The sequence below is a fragment of the Fusarium poae genome, chromosome 3, assembly GCF_019609905.1.
Source record: "Fusarium poae strain DAOMC 252244 chromosome 3, whole genome shotgun sequence".
Lineage (NCBI taxonomy): Eukaryota > Fungi > Ascomycota > Sordariomycetes > Hypocreales > Nectriaceae > Fusarium > Fusarium poae.
This window is the reverse complement of record NC_058401.1, coordinates 6713508-6733535: the sequence shown is the minus strand read 5'-3', so window position 1 is coordinate 6733535 and position 20028 is coordinate 6713508. Positions and strand designations below refer to the sequence as shown.

The following is a 20028-nucleotide window of genomic DNA, read 5'->3' as shown; positions in this document are numbered from 1 at the left end:
CATTCGATCTGTCTCACACAGAAAAAGCAAAGAAAGGGAAAGGGAAAGAAAGTAGGACACTTTGAGAAGCAATTGGGGAAGACTCTTTTTTTTCTCTCGAATCGAACCTCTCGAGGCCAGACCAAGAAAGACGCTTGCCTCGCGGGACCGGGCTCTGGCTTTGGCTTTGGCTCTGGACTTGGGGCTTGTTTGCGGTTGGATTGGCACATGGGATCGTGGGAGAAGAAGAGGGTGTGTGGGTCAATTGTCAACCTAGCACTTAAGAATAGCACTTATCGATTCAGGTCGATTATGTAGCTGTACTTGACTGAACACTAATTGAGCATAGGATAACGCAGTTCCTATACCTTGAGCTTTATCGTGTGCCCCAAGTCTACCCAGCGGAAAGGTCAATGGTGGGCTAGTTCCAGCTCTCTCCCAGCTTCTAGAGTCCTGTTCGGCAATCTGATTGGCGATGCATTTACAGCTCGGCTTGACACGAACTGTTTGCCTCCCATTAGTACTTAGTAGGTAAGAAGGAGAAGGATGGGAGTCATGAATAACGAGTATTGGCAATCATCAATTCTCATGTTTTCTTCTCCTGGCAACGTCCAAGCATCCCTACATAAGCACATAATGTATAAAATGAGGTAATTCATACACAAAAGTTCAAAGCACATTACAGGGATGGCCTTGGTATTAGCACCTACAATTGAGGTCAATTGGTGCGTTAGATGTACTGAGTACCTGTAGCTGGACCTCCAACGGTTCCCAGTTCGGCCCGTTCTCGCATACAAAGACATCCCTGTACCAACCAACCATTGGACTAAAGTCAGGTACTCTCTACTTTGCTCCTCCGCCATGCTTCGATGTTGCATCCAACAGACTTTAGAAAGAGATAGGCACACATTTTAGGTCAAGTCCGGGACGGGACATTGGAGAGAGCGAGTCTAGAATTCATGCCCAGTTCTGTCGATCTTTTGTGTAACTGACTGAAGTTTGTCTATCATTTTGGGTATCAATGAATTCTGAAGAGAGAGAAAAACTTGTACTCAAAATCCCCTCACAGTAGACTTCAAGTACCTACCTACCTACCTATATACTGTGCAATAATCGAAAGCTTCAGAAGCGGGGGGTTAAGATCCTGTCCTGTCCTTAATCGTTCCAGAAAGAGAATCCCATGACCGACAATGCAGCGCAACTAATGCACCATGCATGATCCATCACGTTTTTCCCTCTTGGCAAAAGTATCCTCACTTTTTTGCTACCACAATTTTCTCAACATCTTCTCTTTTCTCTGTATATCTCATTCATCTTTCAAATGTCACTCGTGGCCTGGAGATGTCAACCACTCTCCACGTACTGGCCTAGATACAGTAGCAAAACCAAAAAAGATGCATGGCACCCGCCAAGAACTACGTAGTATCAGAACCTTTTAGACTCAAAGACCGGGTCAAACTTAAAGACGTGATTCGACACCAGTTAGTCGGTGCCGGCCCCCGGGGAACCATCCGTAGTCTTTTCCTGTCTCGGCAGTATAGGAACCTCCTCTTCGTCTAGGTCCAGGGTAAGAAGCAGAAAATTCCATGGTTCTGGTCAACCCTAGATAGACGGGCAGACGGGACACAGATACGAGAAATCTTGTATCATAATTGCATGTGCTTGTCCAAAGTTCATGTAAACAATCCTGCAGCCCTGTTCTGTTACATCCCCTGTACCTAAGCCTCATATTACTTGCTTGGCTTGCAGTAATCAAGCCTCACATCTCACAGCGACCTCTACAATTCATGCTATGACTAGCATTATGAATTACATACTTGAACGAGACAAGTCCCGTACTGTGCTCAAATGATGGCCTTGCATAAGTGTATCGATCGCTGATGCGCCAATTCCCCTCAAAAATAATATCATCAGACTCTAGAGGTTGTGTGGTTTTCGGCCCCGAATCCAACAGTTGATACGCGCAAGATCAACGCAAACCGATCCTCACCATCACCACAAAGAACCCAATGACATTTCCCTTGACTCACTGAGAACGCCTTTCAATGGAAATTTCCTAGCGTGACGTTGACCGGGATCCCCGCTGGAGGGGAAATGGTTGGGCGGCAAATGTATAACTGACTCGTTATGATGGATTCTTTCTCAACTTCTTCTGTTGACCGCCTATCGGTTCGACAAAGATTCTTGCCCTACTGCTCTTTGCCGCTGCCCCGGCCGAGTCAAGTCAAGCCAAACAAGATCAGATCTGGCAAGTCGTTCGTGACAGGCAAAAAGAAAGGCCCGTGCTTCCAGCCACTCTGTTTTTGATCTGGTAGTTTATGTTGCCCGCACAAAATCTAAACATGGACGGATCCATTCTCGCGTGTTCTCTTTCATGGTTATCCTAGGAACCTCGCTAAGAAACGCGTTTTTTTTAAACGCTTGGAGCGATGAGCATGTAATCAGCCTAGCTCCAGATATCCATCTTCTCCACGGTTACACGCTGCCGTATGTACATAATCCTCAAGCCGATCAGAAGACGATCAAGACGATCATGATGCCCAACGGCAATGTTACAGTGAAAGTAACGTTGAGCATCTTGGAGGATATCCATGTCGTTCCACAGATACTGTTACGGTCTCAATCGATCATTTCCATGGATGGATTCTTTTAACATTTTGTGATTAACTATGGTATTGGTTTCGACGACTCTACCCTATACTGACTTGGTACATGTTTTGCCATATATTACCAAGGCATCTCTGTTGTGACTGATATCACGAAAGGACTCTGTAGTTATGGCCTTTACTTCGATTGTTCAAGCAGCGGCTCGTCATATCAAAACCTTGGGTAAACACCGAGGAGAATTCATCAGTACGACAAGAAGGTAAAATAATATTTGTAGCAAAAGGGTTCTTGAGAATTCGACACTCTATTGCATAAAGATAAAGACCAATCTACATCCTTAATTCCTGAATCTTGCCAACAACCAATTCTACAAAGGCCTCGACGACCTGCCCATTAGGATCTCTCTTGGACTCAAAGATACAATCCAAAATTGTCTTGATACCCACTCCAACGCTGTCCGATCCTGTTTGTCGACCGATTTCATTAACTGCGGCATTAACATCATGTTCGAATTCGGGCGACTCATGCAGGACTGCCGCCAGCTCACGCAGGTTAGAGACGCCAGGAACAGCCACCTTCTTCGCAAAATCACCATCGATCTCAAGCATCTTCAGCACTGAAGCCTTGGAAGTGGTGACGAAAACCAAAAGGCGGTGGTCCTTGGGAGGTCGGGAGACGATCAGAGTCGTCAATGCTTCCAGCATGGTGTTGGAGAAACGGGGTCCGATAGGGTTCCATCCGATGAGACGTTCAAAGTCATCCAGAATTAGAATACTGGCAGGCGACTTGTACGCATCTGTAAAGGCCTTGTGAATATAGTCCTTCTTGGCAAAGTCATCGCGGTATCCGACCAGGTCTGAGGGTGTGATCATCTTGACAAAGGGGAATCCTGATTGCATAGCGATGTGTGCAGCCAGAGCTGTCTTTCCAGATCCCTGAGGGCCGTGGAAAAGAACTGATGTGCTGAACTTGTTCGGGTCCTCCTTAACCATGCCCACAACACGCATCATTTGCTGGATGTTCATGTCGATATGAGGTGCATAGTGATAAATACCCAAGCGGATAGCCTCCATCAATTCAGCCTCCGAGACACCGTAGGCAGGTCGCACCTCGGTAAGAGCTACCATGAAATCCTCACGTTTCACGTTCATGCTGGCAACATCCTGCTTCACAGCAGCAAGCTGACCAACTTCAGTGTGTCGTGAGAATGCACAGGATGCAGCTGCCTTGACCAGACCACTGATCTCGGCACCTGAAAAATTCTTGGTCAAGCCAGCCAACTCATCCAAATCAATGCTAGAGTCCAACAGTCCGTTCGCAGCCATCTTGGCAGTGTGAATCTTGAGAATGTCGAGTCGGCCTGCCTCATCAGGAAGTGAGATCTCGAGGTGGACCTCAAGACGACCGGGTCGCAGCAAAGCATCATCGATCATGTCTTTTCGGTTGGTCATTCCGATCAGAAGAATATTGTTGAGCTGGTCCACACCATCCAGCTTGGCAAGAAGCTGGTTCACCACACTGTCGCCAACACCAGTGCCTCCACCAGATCCGGAGCCTCGCTGCTTACAGACAGCGTCAAGCTCGTCAAAGATGATAATGTGAAGACTACTCTCGTCTCCTTTCTCCTTGTACTCCTTCTCTGCATCGGCAAACAACTTTCGGATGTTCTCTTCAGACTGACCAACGTATTTGTTGAGAACCTCTGGCCCGTTGATGACCTTGGGAGGGTTGGCGTTCAACATTTTTCCAATCTGTCGGGCAATCAATGTCTTTCCGGTACCTGGAGGACCGTACAACAGCAATCCCTTGACGTGAGTGATACCCATCTTGGCGATCAAGCCAGGAGGGAAAATACGAGATGCAAATGCACGACGGAAAATGGTAGCGAACTCATCGTCCAGACCTCCAATGCCCATATCCTCGAATTTGAAGTCTGGTGCGAGAATGGCGTTGGAGTTGGGCTTGTGCATTGAGGGCTTGAGGTTGAAATCACCCTTTGCATCACGATGGAAGACGACTTGACTCTGGGTCGTCAGGATACCCCTAGCATGAGGTTCTCGTTGGGCCTTTTTGGAGGAGTCGTCTGAAGTCATGGCCAAATCTGTCAAAGAGACCGTCTTGACGACGACAAGAAGCGGAATATTTCGGACGTCCATAAGAATACGCTGGCCAGGAGAAAGCACCTGGTTTTGATATGTTTCGATAAAGATCTTGGATAGTTCGTCCTCGTCATAAGGAACGTCTGTTTTCTTGTTGGGAGAGGCGAAGCCGATTTCTAGGTTGACGGAGCCCAAGTACGCCTTGCCTCCGGCCGCAAAAGGATCATAAATTTCTCCTCTAAATACGTCTCGCATAGTGATGCCGGCCCATGATCGCTGGGGGTCTGAAAGACTGATGCAGCCTTGAGGGAACCCATCTACGGGCTTTGCGGTGACAACGTATTCGCCCATGGGCTGGCCTGCTTGGAGCAGAATATAAAGATCGGATCCATCGCGGTTGGGAGGGAAGTCATCGGGAGAAACAGCGCACCTGGTAAGATGTCAGTCGGAGTTCAATGACACAGGAAGTCGAATACATACAGGTTGCCGTAGATCATTCTTGACTGAAGGGACTTGTCTGTGACCTTCTCGACTCGGAGGTTAACTTGGCGCCCGCCAGATCGCGAGGGCTTCTCCGCATAGCCACTGCCACCACCGCCGCCTTGATAGCTTTGGTAGTTCTGAGGAGGTTGCTGTTGCTGTCGAGGGTCGTTGTATCGAGGGCCACCATAGCCTTGCTGTTGCTGAGGTGGAGGAGGCTGTTGGCCTCGAGAGCCACCCATGAATCCGCTGAAAGGTGTTCTGGACATTTTGGCGATATGTATATGATGTTGCAAAGTTCAGGCTCAGCGGGTGAACATGGGTTGGTTGCCTTATATACTGGATGGGTAAGTACAAGTGTCTTTGTTAATGGGAGGTTATGGCATGGAGCTGCGCCAGGTACCTACTAACCCAAAGGCTACCTATGCTGACACTGTAGGTGTAGCAGTGTTGAATCAGCCAGGTCGTTCTAGGCCAATTAGAGAGACGTATGATAGCTTGAGGCCCATAATATACCCAATTCGTCAGACTCTTCGACAACCTCAACGGGCAGTGTCTTCTACAGAAAGAGCTCTAGAGGCTCATTAAGAACAGATTGAGCTATATGGCTTCTGAGTCACGTATGGGATGCAGCAGGATTACCGTTACGCGTATGGTAATTTCTAGTCATTACTCTACCCATCTTTAAACTTACCTTATGGTTAGATAGACATGGAGAACTTGATTGAGAAGCTGACGCCTGGAGGGGCAACATGTATCCATTTTCTAGGGGCTTAGCTTAGTACTCTAGTGCCTATGTCATCTTTCGGCCCCGCATTCCGGCGACGGAGTTACGCAGAGTAAATATTTTAACTCATCATTCCTATCAACCTTTAAGATGCCACTGTGAGTACAGTATACCAACCACTCTGGCGCATACCTAAATCTAACACATGATAGTCATCTTCTAGGTAAGAAGTCGTGGAACGTTTACAATGCCGACAACATCGCCCGCGTCCGTCGCGATGAAGCTGCTGCGAAGGCCGCCGAAGAAGGGGAAGAGCAGCGCATGCAGGAAATTGATGCGCAACGTCGATTAGCCATTCTACGCGGTGAAGATCCTCCTCCCATCGAAGAACCCGAATCGCCCAAGCCAAACGTAACATCCATTGGTGATCGCGATGCTTCGTATAGGGGTACGCGACGAAAGCGAAAGCGACCAGGCGAGGATGACACCGACTTCGAAATGCGGATGGCCAGAGAGAATGACAACTCAGCTCTCGTGAAAATTGAACCTAAACGCAAGAGTATAAGCTCTGCGCCTATAGTGGACCATAATGGATACATTGATTTGCTCGGCGATGAGAAGTCAAGAGCGCACGCCGAGAAGAATGACGAGGCCGAGAAAGAAGCGAAGAAAAAGAAACAGAGCTATGAAGACCAATACATGATGCGCTTCTCCAACGCCGCAGGAAAGGATGGTGTTCTGCGGCCATGGTATTCGCAAGCTGATGCTGCGGCGCCTGATGCTTCGTCAAAGGACGTATGGGGCAACCAAGACCCGAACCGTAAAGATCGGGATGCCAAACGCATATCATCCAACGATCCTCTTGCCATGATGAAACAGGGAGCTTCCAAGGTTCGTGAGCTTAAAGAGGACAGGAAGCGATTCCAAGAGGAAAGAGAACAGGAGTTAAAGAACATGCGCCGCGAAGAGCGACATCGCGAAAAGAAGCGGCAGCGACACGAAGGTAGGGACAGAAGTAGAGATCGACATAGAAGTAGGGACCGTAGTCGTGACCGGGAGAGATCATCAGATCGCCATGAGCGAAGACAGCGGTCCAAAGAGCAAAGACGTGATCGTGATCGACAGCATGATTCACGGAGTCGAAGACATGAGCGTCATGAAAGAGAAGGATCTCGGCATGAGAGAAGGCGTCATGAGGAGGATGAACTGCAAAGAGAGAGGAGTAGGAGGGATAAAGAACATCGCGAGAAACAAGATGTACGATCTGCAGAAAGAGGGGAAGAAGAACGACGACGGAGTCATCATGAACTACGATAGCGAACAGCACGATACCCGTTTTGGCCACCTTTTATTTAATGCTTCATGAAGTAGCTTTAAACAGTTTCTCTTTAGTAATCACCATCATAGATGTGGGAGAATGTTGTGGTGGGACAGATATGAAAGAGCTTACTAGCATCTTAATGCTCAAACGACGGAAGACATGTAGATGATTGACCTTGTATAACTTTCACGATGGTGTTTTAGGAGCCATTATCTCAAATCACAGGGTATATCGCATTCAAACTATCAAACATCCTATCCAAACTATTAATCCTCCATATCTGATATCCCAAACAATATACGACAATACTATTTCTCAATCCACGGTAGACTGATCTCAACAGGCTGCATGTTAGCCTCGACCAAGTCAGCAACCTTCTTAGCTTCTGATCCCTTCAGCCCCTTCAAAGCCTCCAAAACTCTCGCATACGTCTCCTCACTCAAACCCTCTCTTCGATCACAGTAAACATCCAATCCCTCCTTACTAAAGACTGTAGGAGCAAACCATGTAACCGCCCACCGCTCCTTTACGCCCTCGGGAGTGACGACCTCGCCCCAACCGAGTATCTCCCAGTGCGAGTGAACAAGGGTCAACCATCCCTTGCCGCGCCAGTCCCAACCGATGGAGGACGCTTGCGTGTCGACGCCCTCGACAGTCTTGAGAGTGCCCTCCTTGTTCAAGGGCTCGTACTCGACCAGGTCGTCCATGCGGGGACGGCCGTCTGCAGTTCCCGGAATCATCTTGTATGTGATACGCACGTTACGGGCGTCGCGCCACATGGAAAGGGTAGAGTGCGTAACAGTCCATGTTGTCGTGATCCAGTCCAGAGTGGGGGGATCTACGGGAGGAGATTTCTTGGTGGATGGGCAGTATTTAGTCGGAGTGTTGAGTTTGATGGGTTGTTGTTCCGCCATGTTGATGATGTCGATGGCTTTTGTTGGGCTTCAATAAGTACTTCTCGAGGATATATATCTCAAGGCCACAATAACAAGACTTGTCGAATGTGATGTAGAATGTTTAGATCAAGAAAGTGATAAAGAAGAGAAAGGAAAGGAAAAAAAAAAGCAAGGAAACTTCACATGAAAATCCAAGCCCTTGATAATAAAGGGCCCTGCCTGGTACTACTTAATTTTATCCCGCCCGAAGAATGAAACACGCCAGGCTTCAGAAGCCGCAGATCCGTCGCGCAAACACTAGGGAAAGTTGATATCATTCGCTGAATTTCGTCTAATGCTCCTTGTACCGCATAAACTATCCGGGCTATTTTTCGTTTTGACCGATACCCTTGATATTGATCTGATGTCACTGATTTGATGGATGCATTGAATCTCAGCAACAGTTAAAGCATAGTAGTTTCGGAACATTGAAGTCTCAAAGCACATTCTTGCCCAACAATGAATTCCTCAATCATTTGATCGGAAACCGGGACTGTTTAATTATCCTACTGAGCATAAAACCCATGTCGTTTTCTACAATCCTTGTTTGCTTTTCAATTACCGTTTCTTGGCTAATTGCGATTACGAGCTTTCAGCCACAATCGATGCCCAACGCCACAACCCCACTAGGTTAGTAGTCTCGACCCCAGATTCCATTTACGCTGAACGAGCCTCAGTCATTCTTTTCATCCCATCGCTGTTTCATATAACTTCATCTCATCCATCTCAAACGTCGCTTTCGACAAACCATCATAGCGCTATCAAGCTATTTCATTATATACCGCCACTTCTATCGAGTACAGCCAGTCTCACTTCTCTGCGATGGACCACTCAGATAACGACGTCGAAACTGTTGACGAAGCCCTCATGGCTCAGATGGGTTTCTCGTCCTTCGGCGCTGCTTCACCACCCTCAAAGCGTCGTCGATATAATCCAAACGCAGATGCATCACTACCCTCAAAGTCCTCTGCCACCGGTGCCAACTCCACAGCCTTGGGCACTGCTTCCAACACTGATGAGATCACCCTTGATGATGATGACAACGAGGACGAAAAGGACGACAAATCTGGACAGCAAGTCTCAGTACAGTCACGTCCGGCTGGTCTCCCTCAGCGGCCTGCTCCGGCGTCTGTACCACGTCAGGGTCAGCATTCGGTGCCACATGAGCGCAGGGCTGATTGGTACATTGGGTACTATGACAGTCTGTCTAATGTAAATCCCTGGGAGAGGATTGAGAAGGCCCGCGGTTTGACGACACGGGGAACATGGGTTCCCCTAGGAAAAGCCAACGCTACGACGACAGCTGTTGCACCAGCTTGAAACATCAATATTGGAAGATACGACAGTGAGGGACGAGGGAGACGAATGGAGTATATCTACTGAATCAACATATCAGTTCAAACACCCAGCATGGTGTTTTAGAGCACGACTACTATATCCTCACTTTATGTTTGATCATCAAATGGATGAGTCTTAATTTATATCACGTGAGAGAGCACGTGATATAAAAGAAACAGGGGTCTTCCAACCTCCTCAAGAATTACGGCGACAGCACAGCGACTCACTACGCCAACATATCTCAGACTACACGTGCTCCCTCACTTGGACTGGCTCAGAAATAGCCTGGAGGGGCGTGGGAAGTAAATCAATCACATCTACGGGGGGGTTATCACATCAGTTACGGAGACACGCCGTCAGTCAAAGAGGGGAAAAGAGATGTTGCTTGCTATGAGAACTGGTAGACTCCATACTCCGGTTGAGATACCCACAAAGAAAGCCTTCTTACAGACCCTTGCCTTGCCCAATACGGCTCCATCAGCTCTCCAGCTTCCAGTGTTACCCAATGGAGCAGATTTCACGTCGCTGCCTCCCCTGATTAGGGCAAGCGTCCCAAATACACTGCTTTGCAAACCCGCTACTATTTTCCAAACCGTCATCATCTTTGTAGTGGTTCCTAGGGTATATCACTCGATACACACCCCTCAACGAACCCGACAAGTCGGTCGACTTTGCAATCCTCGGCCGCTCCCGCGTCACCCATACTCCAGAGATGCTGCCAACCCTGTTGCCCTTGCAGCAATCAGTGCCGACACATCATGTTTTGCTGCAAACCTGCTGACGCTATTCCCTAACACCCCCACAGACGCCTGGGAGGAGGTGTACTTTTAACAATCGCCCCTAAATCGTTCAGTTCATCCAATCATAAGCCGTAAGTCGTGAAACAACCGCCCATTCTCGCTTTCTCTGCGTGTTTCCCCCACACTGGCTCCAGTGACCACGAATTTGGCGTTCCTGGCTAAAAATCCCCGCATACTTGCCCTGCTGCTTTTAATAAAAGCAGCAAGAACCTCGCGTCAAGCGGCTCAATTTGCCGCGCTTAGTGCCCTGGTTCCAACGTCACCTCATGTTCCCCTTGCATGAACTACTCGTTCATGCACGTTGGACATGTGGGTGTCGTGGGATTCTCGTAAAATTAAGTAGTAAACAATATCTCAATTGAGATACCAGAAATCTGACCGCCTCTCGTTCCGCATTCTTTGCGGAAACATGTTTTATGTGCGAAACTTTGGTGAGTGATTGCGAATAAAAAGTTGCTCGCGGAAGGAAATTTTGTCGTAAAAGTAAAGATGCCGCTCCAAACAAAGTGAAATCCAGAAGAGTCTAGTTCTCAGGAGATGGGTATCTAGCGCGAGCCTTGCTATACTCCTTGCCATGTTTGCGAGAAGCCTTGGTCTTAAGCGAGCTGTGAAAATCGGTTAGCCACCAGTTTATAAACCTATAAGTGATGCATTTTGAACTTGCTGCAATAAAAAGCTGCGCTTGTACTTGCAACACATGCATGATAATGCACCGATTCGGGTTCGACTCACCTGACTTTCTTTTGTGTCCATTCAAGGTCGCTGCGGACCTCATGAGCATCGCGCATACCCTCCTGGAAGCGCTCTCGTGTCTTTGCAAGACGAGCCTGAGCCTTCTTCTGCAGCTCCATGAGCTCTCGGTGCTTGGCGTTCATCTTTCCGGATCTGTCCAAGAGTCAGTACTGCATTAATAGAATCCCGTAGACCATTTACGGCGAGCTAGTGCATTTCATATGCAGCTACTGACAGCCAAACAAGGATTTGCTGTGGGATTGATGGTGGGATAGATCCACTTACGTCTGAGCCTGCATAGCCATGCTGCGGTCAAGAGGAATTGGGTCGAAGGAGTTGGCAAAGCGGTCCTGCATGTACTCCTGGAAGTCCACGCCGCTAGCAGAGCGAGTGCTCTCATAGTCGTTGTATCCGCCAGAGTATGTGTAGCCGGACGAGGTAGCCGAGTACCCACCATTGCTGTAAGAGGGGATGCCCGAGGCGGAGCTAACCGAGTCATCACATTCCGGAGGCGAGACAGAATATTGACTGTAGGTGGGGTATTGCGAGCCCTTGGAGGGGACGGGAAGAGGCATGGAGTAGCCCACAGAAGTGTAATGAGAAGACATGATGATGATTGAGAATAGAAGAAGATGTGGTTATGCCAATTGGATGTTATGAGAAGTGATTCTGGCGATGGCTCAACGTTGAGTAGGTTGATTGTGAAGAAGTGAAGCACAGTTGAGGTAGAAGAGTTATGTGTCAAGACAATAAGTCAAGGTGATTGTGTATGAGAACCGGACAAGTTGGGACTTCAGTTTGAAAGTTGATTCAAGAGTGATGAGAAAGGAAGAAGAAGAATAAACCTTCAACCCGATCAACTCTCGCCCTTTTATACTTTTCCTGGGACCCTCAACAGCCAGGCCGGAACAACTTGAGGATAACTCATCCTGACACCATTCGTCAACAGACGATGAGCAACCCCGCTCATGAGGGCGTGTAATGGGATGTTACAGGATAATGGCATGGTTGAGAGGTGATCGAGGGGCTAGACGAGACGATCACGACGAGATGCAGAGGTGTGGGCCATTACGGACAGCAACGACAAGGTCGTGAAGGTAACAAACCTTCAAAGCTAGGACTAATAGGAGGGTGACTAGGGAGGCTAGGAGCGGCAAAGGAGTCTTGGAAGGGTCATGAAATGGTACAGAGACTTATCCGAGATGAATGACTGTTTGACAATGGGCCAACGAAAGAGAAGAGTAAGGAAACATGGTCGAGATAGGGCTTTACGGGGAGGGTGAAGTTAGAGAAAGGAAAGCGGTTGAATATGATAAAAAGCGTAAGAAACGAAAAGGAAAGTGTGTGGCTTCAACATGCTTCGGGGCCTCTGCTTTAGCAATGCAGTGACGTTGAAATTGTAAACGTTTTAAGCTACGCCGTTGGCTGGGTGTAACAAGGCCAGCCCAGGATGAGCAAGGGCATGTGCATATGCCGAAAGCAAAGACTGCAATCATAGATGTAAGATGTAACAATTAAGAAACTGGAAAAATGGAGACCGCCATGAGATCAAACCGACATCTACCGGACAGGCTTAGGAGTGAGACTGGGATATTGCTCGAAAAGGCAATAGCTCTGTGTCAAAGACATCAGACAGGTACATGACGATGGTATGTGTGGACAGCCAACGGAAAGAGAAAATACATATGTGTGATGGAGCGGAGACCGACAAAAGACCCAAAGTAAAAGGGAAAGACCTACTCGTTGGCTAGCCGGGAGGGGGTGCCAACTAAGCAAGCTTAGTTGGCCACAAAAGTATGAGACAAGGCGAAAAGTGTGAGACATCCCGGAAGATGCCCACTTGGCGTGATTTGCACCAAAATACCATTTTTTTCAATCAAATGACACTCAAATCTTGTCAAAATAGGCTCAAACTGATGAAAAGGCGTAGTTTGAAGCTTCTATTGATTTATTGGCTATTTCAGAGTGGGAGAAATGACTGCGACGGCTCTGGTGATGCTCTGGCAAGGGAAACAGCTTCCCTGCCAAAATGTGCCGTATATCTGTTTTCTTAGCCAATAAGGCTATCTTCTTGTGCCGTTCTTATTCCCCTGATGATATCACGAAGTGACTCATGAAGCTGCGTGTGGTGTTGATAGGGACAAGGAGTTGAGGGAAGTGTAGGTAGTGATGACTCAGAGTCAGGTGCACAGGGCGGCGATGAGGGCATCTCGACTTCGCTGCCGCCGGCGACTTCAATTACAGGAAGAATCTCGTCTTCTTCATCCATTTCCTCGTGCTCGTGTGCTTGTGTGAGGTTGAAAGTGACCGTATCATCACTGTGAGGGAGGCCGGTGAGATCAACGGCGCTGAGGGGCTTCGCGGCATACTGTGCCTTGCGGATAGCTTCACGCACATCATCAGGGAGTTGTGTATCTATCATATAGCCGTCAGTCTCTTCTTTCAGTGCTTGAGTCATTTGTGAACGCTGTGTATCCATAGATAAATAGTCATATTGCTTCCCTGTGTGCTCCAACCACTGCTTGAACTGCAGCCTCTTTGGTATGCCGTTGACGATAACTTCTTTATTCTCTCGCCACTCATCCTTGAGGCGGTTCATCTCCTTGATGATGACAGATCGTGTGAATCGTATACCCTGCTTATGTTGCTTCTTCTTATCGTCGGCGATAGCCTCCTCTTGTTGATCTCGCAGATCTTGCAGCGATACTGTAGGAATAAGGTCAGAGACAGTCTTTGCGCGGCGGCCTCGCTTTCTCTCGTGATACCGCTTTTCGATGCGAGTTCTTCGATCATCCACGTACTTTTGATAACATCCTCAAGCACCACAGCTTCATGAACGATGTTGCGAATGTGCCGGAGCCCTGCGAGCGTAGGAGAACTGAGGATATCGTGATATCGCTCGCCGATGGTCTCGGCGGTGCTGGAAGCGGCGTGAAATCGCATATCTGAGGGAAGAAGTGAGAAATGAGCAGGCGTGAAGGTCTTCTTCTTCTTGAGCTGCTTCCTGAGAAGATATTCTATGGCAGGTCGGTCTGTGGGAGGGTAGATGCCCGTTTTTTGGAAGCCCGAGATGATGTGAGCGGCAGTGAAGCCTTCATTAAAGATCTCCTGATTTTGGTGAGAAAAGGGGCCTTTTTCGGTGAAGGCTGATTAAGAAGGCACATACCTGAAAAGCTCCTGCAAAGGCACGCCGGCCAAAGGTAAGATTTCCCTTCCGCAACGCCTCACGAAGCTTCTTCTGATGCGCTTCCTTCAGAAATTGAAATACGCCTACATCCATTGGCTGGAGTATATGCGTTGAATGAGGCGGAAGAAATGCTACGAGAATATTGAACTTTATCATATATTCTCGTAATTCGAATGAGCCGTGGCCTGTGAAGCCGTCGATAACGAGCAGCCGCCATACAGCCTCATCATCAGGCCTCGCCGCGGGAGGCATATCGTGAGTAACCAAGCGGTTATTTGTATCCTGAAGGTGCTCATTACACCCAAACCACTCTTCAAAAATCAAGCTGACGTTTCTGTACAGTAGCAGATTTCTCCCACGAGCATCGGTTGAAGTGCTTCGCCCACTCGAGCGTTATCGCCGCACTTGAGAATGCCGAGTCTGACTGAGCGAAGCGCATATCAGGATCGCCTTCAATGAACGCCCACTCAAGCGTTGGCAACGACTTGAAGATCAGCCAGGGGGGCGTTGTTGCGCCGGCTGCGTTGCCTGAGCCGATGACTGTGCAAGTCTCGCGATCTTGCGGAGAAAATACCTCTGTTGCTGACTTCTTCTTGGTGCGTACAACGAGGCATTCCATCTTATCTCGTAGCATTCCGACTCTAACTCCTGCTTCATCTGCATTCCAGGTCTCTGATGCACCGATATTGTACTTCGTCATCACATCGCTGAGGCGTTGGAACCACTCCTTCGTATCATCAACGCCGCCTTCCTCATATTCGGCACGCGAAGCTTCTCTCGACTTCAATATCGATTTCGCAAGCTCAGGATGATCATCGCGGAAGCGAGAGTACCACATCTTGCTCACAGGTCTCGCATCAGGATCACGGCGGCGCCGCAGAGTAAGTGCTGCATCTTCTATTTCCCACTTGGAGGCAGGCAGGCCTGACTTTTCCATCCAGATGATATAACACACGATAGCTTCTTCTTCCTCATCCGTGAGTTGCCGCGGGCGCCCCATCTTAGGATCGACAACATCCTCATAATCTACGGTATTCGCAGCCTCAAGTCTCTTGACGATGCGGCCGATAGATGCACGAGCAGAGCCGGCATATCGAGCTTCAGCAGCACGAAGAGTCAGTGGCTTCTTTCGGCGGCCGGCAGCATCACGATTGAGACCGCGGCGAAGTCGCTGGCGTGAAAGAACAACGGCCTGAGCAGCTCTCAGATTTGATTGTGAGGGCATAATTTTGATGGACGTGATATATGACTTTTTTACTGATTGATGTCCTAGAAATCATTGGTTTTGGCGGGCAAAAGTCATGATTTTGCGACAGCAGCCTGTGCGGGGTTGTCTCACACTTTTCGCCTTGTCTCATACTTTTGTGGCCAACTAAGCTTGCTTAGTTGGCACCCCCTCCCGGCTAGCCAACGAGTAGACCGTATGGTATACCAGTCGAAAGGCACAAGGGAGTAAGATGCTGCTAAGATGCCATGCATATCCGGGTCCATCAATGGGCACAAGTGGCTGCACTAGCCCTTGGACCCAAGTGTTAAGAAGGGATAAGAGCCATGTATAGAACTTGCTTGGGGGCAAAAAAAAAAACAAAAAAAACCGAACGGTGCGTTTTCCCACCGATGTTTGCTTGACGGGCTTGTTTAAACCCGGCGTGTTGGTCGTCTGAGCGTAGAGGTACAATAAGTCGGTAGTTGGGCAGCGGAAGATGCAAGTCGAGGCCAGGCATGGATTGGGTTCGTGACCGAGTGACGTGAGGGACCTGGTCGGCGTAAACTAGGCTGGCTCGCTGCTTTTTGGTGATAATTAGTACATACAGTACAGTACTATAGCGTGCTGAAAGCAGGTAGATGGATCGTGGTGAGAATGAGCCAAACGGACAGCGCAATAATGGATGATGGGACTGACGCTGACTGGCTGAGTGCTAGGCTAGATGGACCTAGGCAAGTTGAGTATAGATACCAATGCCCACACCCTCACAATACATATCTGTACCATATAGAACACATCTGAATCGGCCGGCTTCCGGTACCGTTTGGAGTAGCGGGTAATATTGGTGGTGGGTGCTGAAAGAAAAAATACATTGGTTGCCTCACCGTGTAGATGGACATCCGTGAGAGATCACCAACCGCCCACAAGGCTCTTGGCATTCCACCGCCATATCAGATTTCAGCTTTCGGGGCGATGATGGACTGAGCAGAACGATTGCGGATACCGGGAACTGCAACTTTCCTGATTGTATCCGCTGTGTAATTTTGGCATGCACTGGAACTGCGCGTCTTGTGCCCTTTTACAGGGGAGCAGGCAGCACCGTGGATGGAGACCTGATAGAGCGGAGAGAGTCGCAAACAAGCGCGCTGACGCTAAGGAAAGCCAAAAAGACGAAGTTGTTGGAAAAGCAGCCTTGGATTCCCATGCTGAAGCGCAAAGTTGCCCACACCCCCCTCATCCAGTTGCATTTTCCCTCATGGTTCGGCGTTTTTACCAGAAAAGCTCGGCCATGTCGACAAGAGGAGAAGAGGCGATGACCTGCGATGGTCAAGATAGACACCATGCAATGGACTAGGCGAGGATTGGTCCACGAGAAATAGTTTACAGGGTGTGGGTTGAGAAGCGAGCGCAAGGCGGGTCGGGTAGAGCTGCAGCAAGTCGGGCAATTTCTGGCATTGTCCGTCTCTGCAATTATACAAAGAGAGTACAGTAAAGAGTTGATGCGTTGTCAAGATAATTACCAGACGTTGCTGTGACGGTGGGAAGGATTAAGGATTGACTGACATTTGACAAGGGACGGTACTGAATTCCAGGGACCCGATCGAGGGGTCAGGGTAGGTAATGGTGGATGTCAAGTCAATTGATGGGGCCCTGCCTCCTGCCCTGTTTGAGGGAAGGTGCTTCCTGGTAGTCTAATGGTTGCCATTTTGCTGGCAGGAGCAATCCGTACGTAGTGGAAGCCTTTAGAGAACCTTTAGCTAAGGCGGAATTGAAGATGAAGGGTGGTGGATGGTGGGGGAAGGTACGTATGAGCAACGTAGTACCTACCGTATGAGAACAAGTATCTCTCTGATGCTGATGGCAGAATGAGCAGGCATTCCTTCCATCCATCCATCCATCTGTCACCATTTTTGGCTTGACTTGCTTTTTCCTTTATTGCTACTCCAATATGTTCCACGTGCCTTGTAAAATTTTCAATTAAGCAGAGCCTCATTGACCTTTTATTTCCGTTGTTTGACATAGATTTCCTCAACAATTGATGCAATTAATAGACTTTGTACAAATGCGAAATCCATTGCTCAGAAACACAACTCCAAGGATCCACTATCACGACCACAACACGACCTTCAACATACTTCATATCTGAGTTCTGTTGTTTCTATCCTTCTCGCCTTTGTCTTGCGCCGAGCATCTTCTACTCCAATTGTGGAAAAGACCGGTCAAGTCTTTTTGTTCTAATTGGACAATGCTCAGGCAAACATCATGATTGCATCCAGTGCAAATGGTTCTTTTTCTGCTCTTACTCGCCCCTCCCCCGCTTCGTCACTAACAACCACTCACCACGAGGCAAAAAGGCGAGATCCACCATCCACCACCTCAATTAAGTTGGCGAGCAATGACCCGGCTGATTTAGGACTTCTGTGACAGGGTACATGCCTGGAGGTTTGTCCAAGCTGTGTCTGTTAGCTTCAGACCTGTGGACAACGGACTCTATGACCGACTTTCTGTACACTTATGGATGGGATAAGGTTTATCGACATGTTCCGAGGGTCAGCACCGGACACTACAACCAGCAGATCCAATTGATTCACAGTCTCTTATCCAACAACGAGACCTTGGCGGCTTGCAATGGTAGATCCTAGGCATCTAGCGCTCGATTGACGTCTTCAGATGTCTCATGATAATCTACAACATAAGACATGCGAGCAGCCACTGTAGCACTTGATGTCGACATCTTGAAGCAATGTTATCACCGAACAGGTATCAGGGAGCAGATAGCTTCCTGCAACAAGACCAGCATAGGTTGATTGTCATCTGCGAATGGAGACGATGCCCCGTTCCTGTGCAGTTTCAAGGCTGCAACTCAACGGTGGCAGTTCTGGACTCTGCAGCAGTGGCACCTCCTGCCTTTGTCCATTCCCACGGTACTTGAAGCCACCGTGACACGTCTTCCAACGGTTCCTGTGGCCACCCGCCCTTGACAATATGAAGCCATCACTAACCTCTCAGAAGCTGTCACGGCTCGTGCACACCCGATGCGGGCTGCTGCTTTAATCGCGAAACACAGCGACTCGCTCTCCTGTCTCACCATCACTGCGTCCCCAGACTTGGAATACCTTTGCGCTACAGCCGATAATCATCGGTACCAAACGAGCACCATCCCAGTTCCAGCATCTCGTGATCTCAATAGCTGTGCGTCGCTCCTAGTGATCGCGTCTCGATACTCTTTGGATAGCGAGTCCTACCATCAAGCTCGGGAGCCCATCACCCAGGTGGCATGACTTGCGAGCCCTGTGCTGGAAGCTGTATGTCAGATCGAGCTCAAGCTGCTGTGCTTTGATGACTTGCTTTCCCGGAATCCACTGAAGTCGTCTGATCTGCCCGCCTTAAACTGATCGATTTGAGGTAAAGGCCACGAGATGAACCTGTAGACGATGACTGGAGCCGAATACTGATGCAAGATTCGTTGAGATTGGAGAGAATCGAAACACGGGTGGCTCGTTCCTCCACAAGAAGCCGAGTGCTTTTGTCCTGCAGTGCATCGCATTGCATTTGCATTGCATGGCAGGGCGGGTGTTGTTCCTATGTACTTTAACAACGCATCCGCAATCTCCACTTGAGGAAGCCATTGACAGTTGATCATATCACTTACTCTTTTTGTTCTGGGTCTGAAATTACTCGACACAAGGTAAACAAGTTACAAAGAGAGAAACTTCATTGTAACATAGCTGTCCAAGCGTATCTGTACATGTCCTGAGATATTATAAATCTACACGCCTCCCCTGTTTTGATACCCTCCATCACGCACGGACAACTCAGCGTCGTTGTGTGCGGCAAGGCGTGGCCCAGGCACACGGAGGGGAAGATGCGACTCTGTACAGGGGGGTTTGATGATGGGGCACCATCTTATAGGATGATAGCTTGTAAAGAGAGAGCAAACTAGATGGATTTTCTTTCATTAAAAGATGGTGTGAACGGATGTGAGGCTTTGCCGCCGGAGGAATTGATATCCAATCTACCTACTTTTAACTGCTGTCAACTACACCTGCCAATACCTAAGTAGTATTTACTCAGTGCACAAGGGGTTTGGTTAAAGAAATCACTCAAAATCATCTTGCATCTCGTCTGATAATTCGTGACGTAGGCAACCATCTTGTAAGCAGAAACTCGCCCCCTGCCAGCAATGAGAGACTTCCATGCTCCCGTTCTTCCTGCCCCGCCGTCATGATCAATGTTGTGTAAGTCAACTCTCAACGACCGGACTTAACCGAGAGACAAAATCCCATGCCCAGGGTAATTCTCCCGAAATGCCAAAAAAGGAACCTTTTTAAACATTCTTGTACAACTCCCCCTAATCCCGGATGATTGGCATCCCGAACCCTTTTGTCCATCCAGTTGAGCCTTGGGTGCAAGCGGTGAAACATACTACCCAACCTAGGCGGTTGTAACTATCACCGGAATTCTTTGCTTAGGTGCCTCGTGGTACCAACGTACCAGTCAGACCGTTGAGCAGGGAGAGACTGAGAAGAAATACGAAATGTCGTACGGCGTTCGTACAACAGACGTCAAATGTGGCGGAACCAGACCGATCATCACAGGATTGTCATGATGTCTAA

General features: G+C 48.6%; 7 protein-coding genes across 7 annotated transcripts; 3 read left to right on the top strand and 4 right to left on the bottom strand.

Moving 5' to 3' along the window:
• Positions 1-2915: 2915 nt before the first annotated feature.
• On the bottom strand, positions 2916-5434 carry FPOAC1_009637 (uncharacterized protein; the record flags this gene model as incomplete). The annotated part of the gene is made up of 2 exons (XM_044854061.1): positions 2916-5115; positions 5166-5434. 2 exons carry the CDS (start codon positions 5432-5434, stop codon positions 2916-2918), a joined length of 2469 nt encoding a protein of 822 aa, XP_044706731.1.
• A 608-nt stretch (positions 5435-6042) lies between these two features.
• On the top strand, positions 6043-7258 carry FPOAC1_009636 (uncharacterized protein; the record flags this gene model as incomplete). The annotated part of the gene is made up of 3 exons (XM_044854060.1): positions 6043-6050; positions 6105-6895; positions 6930-7258. 3 exons carry the CDS (start codon positions 6043-6045, stop codon positions 7256-7258), a joined length of 1128 nt encoding a protein of 375 aa, XP_044706730.1.
• Positions 7259-7521: 263 nt separating this feature from the next.
• FPOAC1_009635 (uncharacterized protein) lies at positions 7522-8127 on the bottom strand (the record flags this gene model as incomplete). Its single annotated transcript, XM_044854059.1, has 1 exon — positions 7522-8127. One exon carries the CDS (start codon positions 8125-8127, stop codon positions 7522-7524), a length of 606 nt encoding a protein of 201 aa, XP_044706729.1.
• Positions 8128-8970: 843 nt separating this feature from the next.
• Positions 8971-9468, top strand: FPOAC1_009634 (uncharacterized protein; the record flags this gene model as incomplete). The annotated part of the gene is made up of 1 exon (XM_044854058.1): positions 8971-9468. The coding sequence occupies one exon, from the start codon at positions 8971-8973 to the stop codon at positions 9466-9468; it is 498 nt and encodes a 165-aa protein (XP_044706728.1).
• A 408-nt stretch (positions 9469-9876) lies between these two features.
• Positions 9877-10317, top strand: FPOAC1_009633 (uncharacterized protein; the record flags this gene model as incomplete). The annotated part of the gene is made up of 1 exon (XM_044854057.1): positions 9877-10317. The coding sequence occupies one exon, from the start codon at positions 9877-9879 to the stop codon at positions 10315-10317; it is 441 nt and encodes a 146-aa protein (XP_044706727.1).
• A 492-nt stretch (positions 10318-10809) lies between these two features.
• FPOAC1_009632 (uncharacterized protein) lies at positions 10810-11626 on the bottom strand (the record flags this gene model as incomplete). Its single annotated transcript, XM_044854056.1, has 3 exons — positions 10810-10891; positions 11019-11171; positions 11304-11626. 3 exons carry the CDS (start codon positions 11624-11626, stop codon positions 10810-10812), a joined length of 558 nt encoding a protein of 185 aa, XP_044706726.1.
• A 1442-nt stretch (positions 11627-13068) lies between these two features.
• Positions 13069-15430, bottom strand: FPOAC1_009631 (uncharacterized protein; the record flags this gene model as incomplete). Its single annotated transcript, XM_044854055.1, has 4 exons — positions 13069-13724; positions 13820-14126; positions 14185-14256; positions 14780-15430. The coding sequence occupies 4 exons, from the start codon at positions 15428-15430 to the stop codon at positions 13069-13071; spliced, it is 1686 nt and encodes a 561-aa protein (XP_044706725.1).
• Between the last annotated feature and the right edge of the window lie 4598 nt (positions 15431-20028).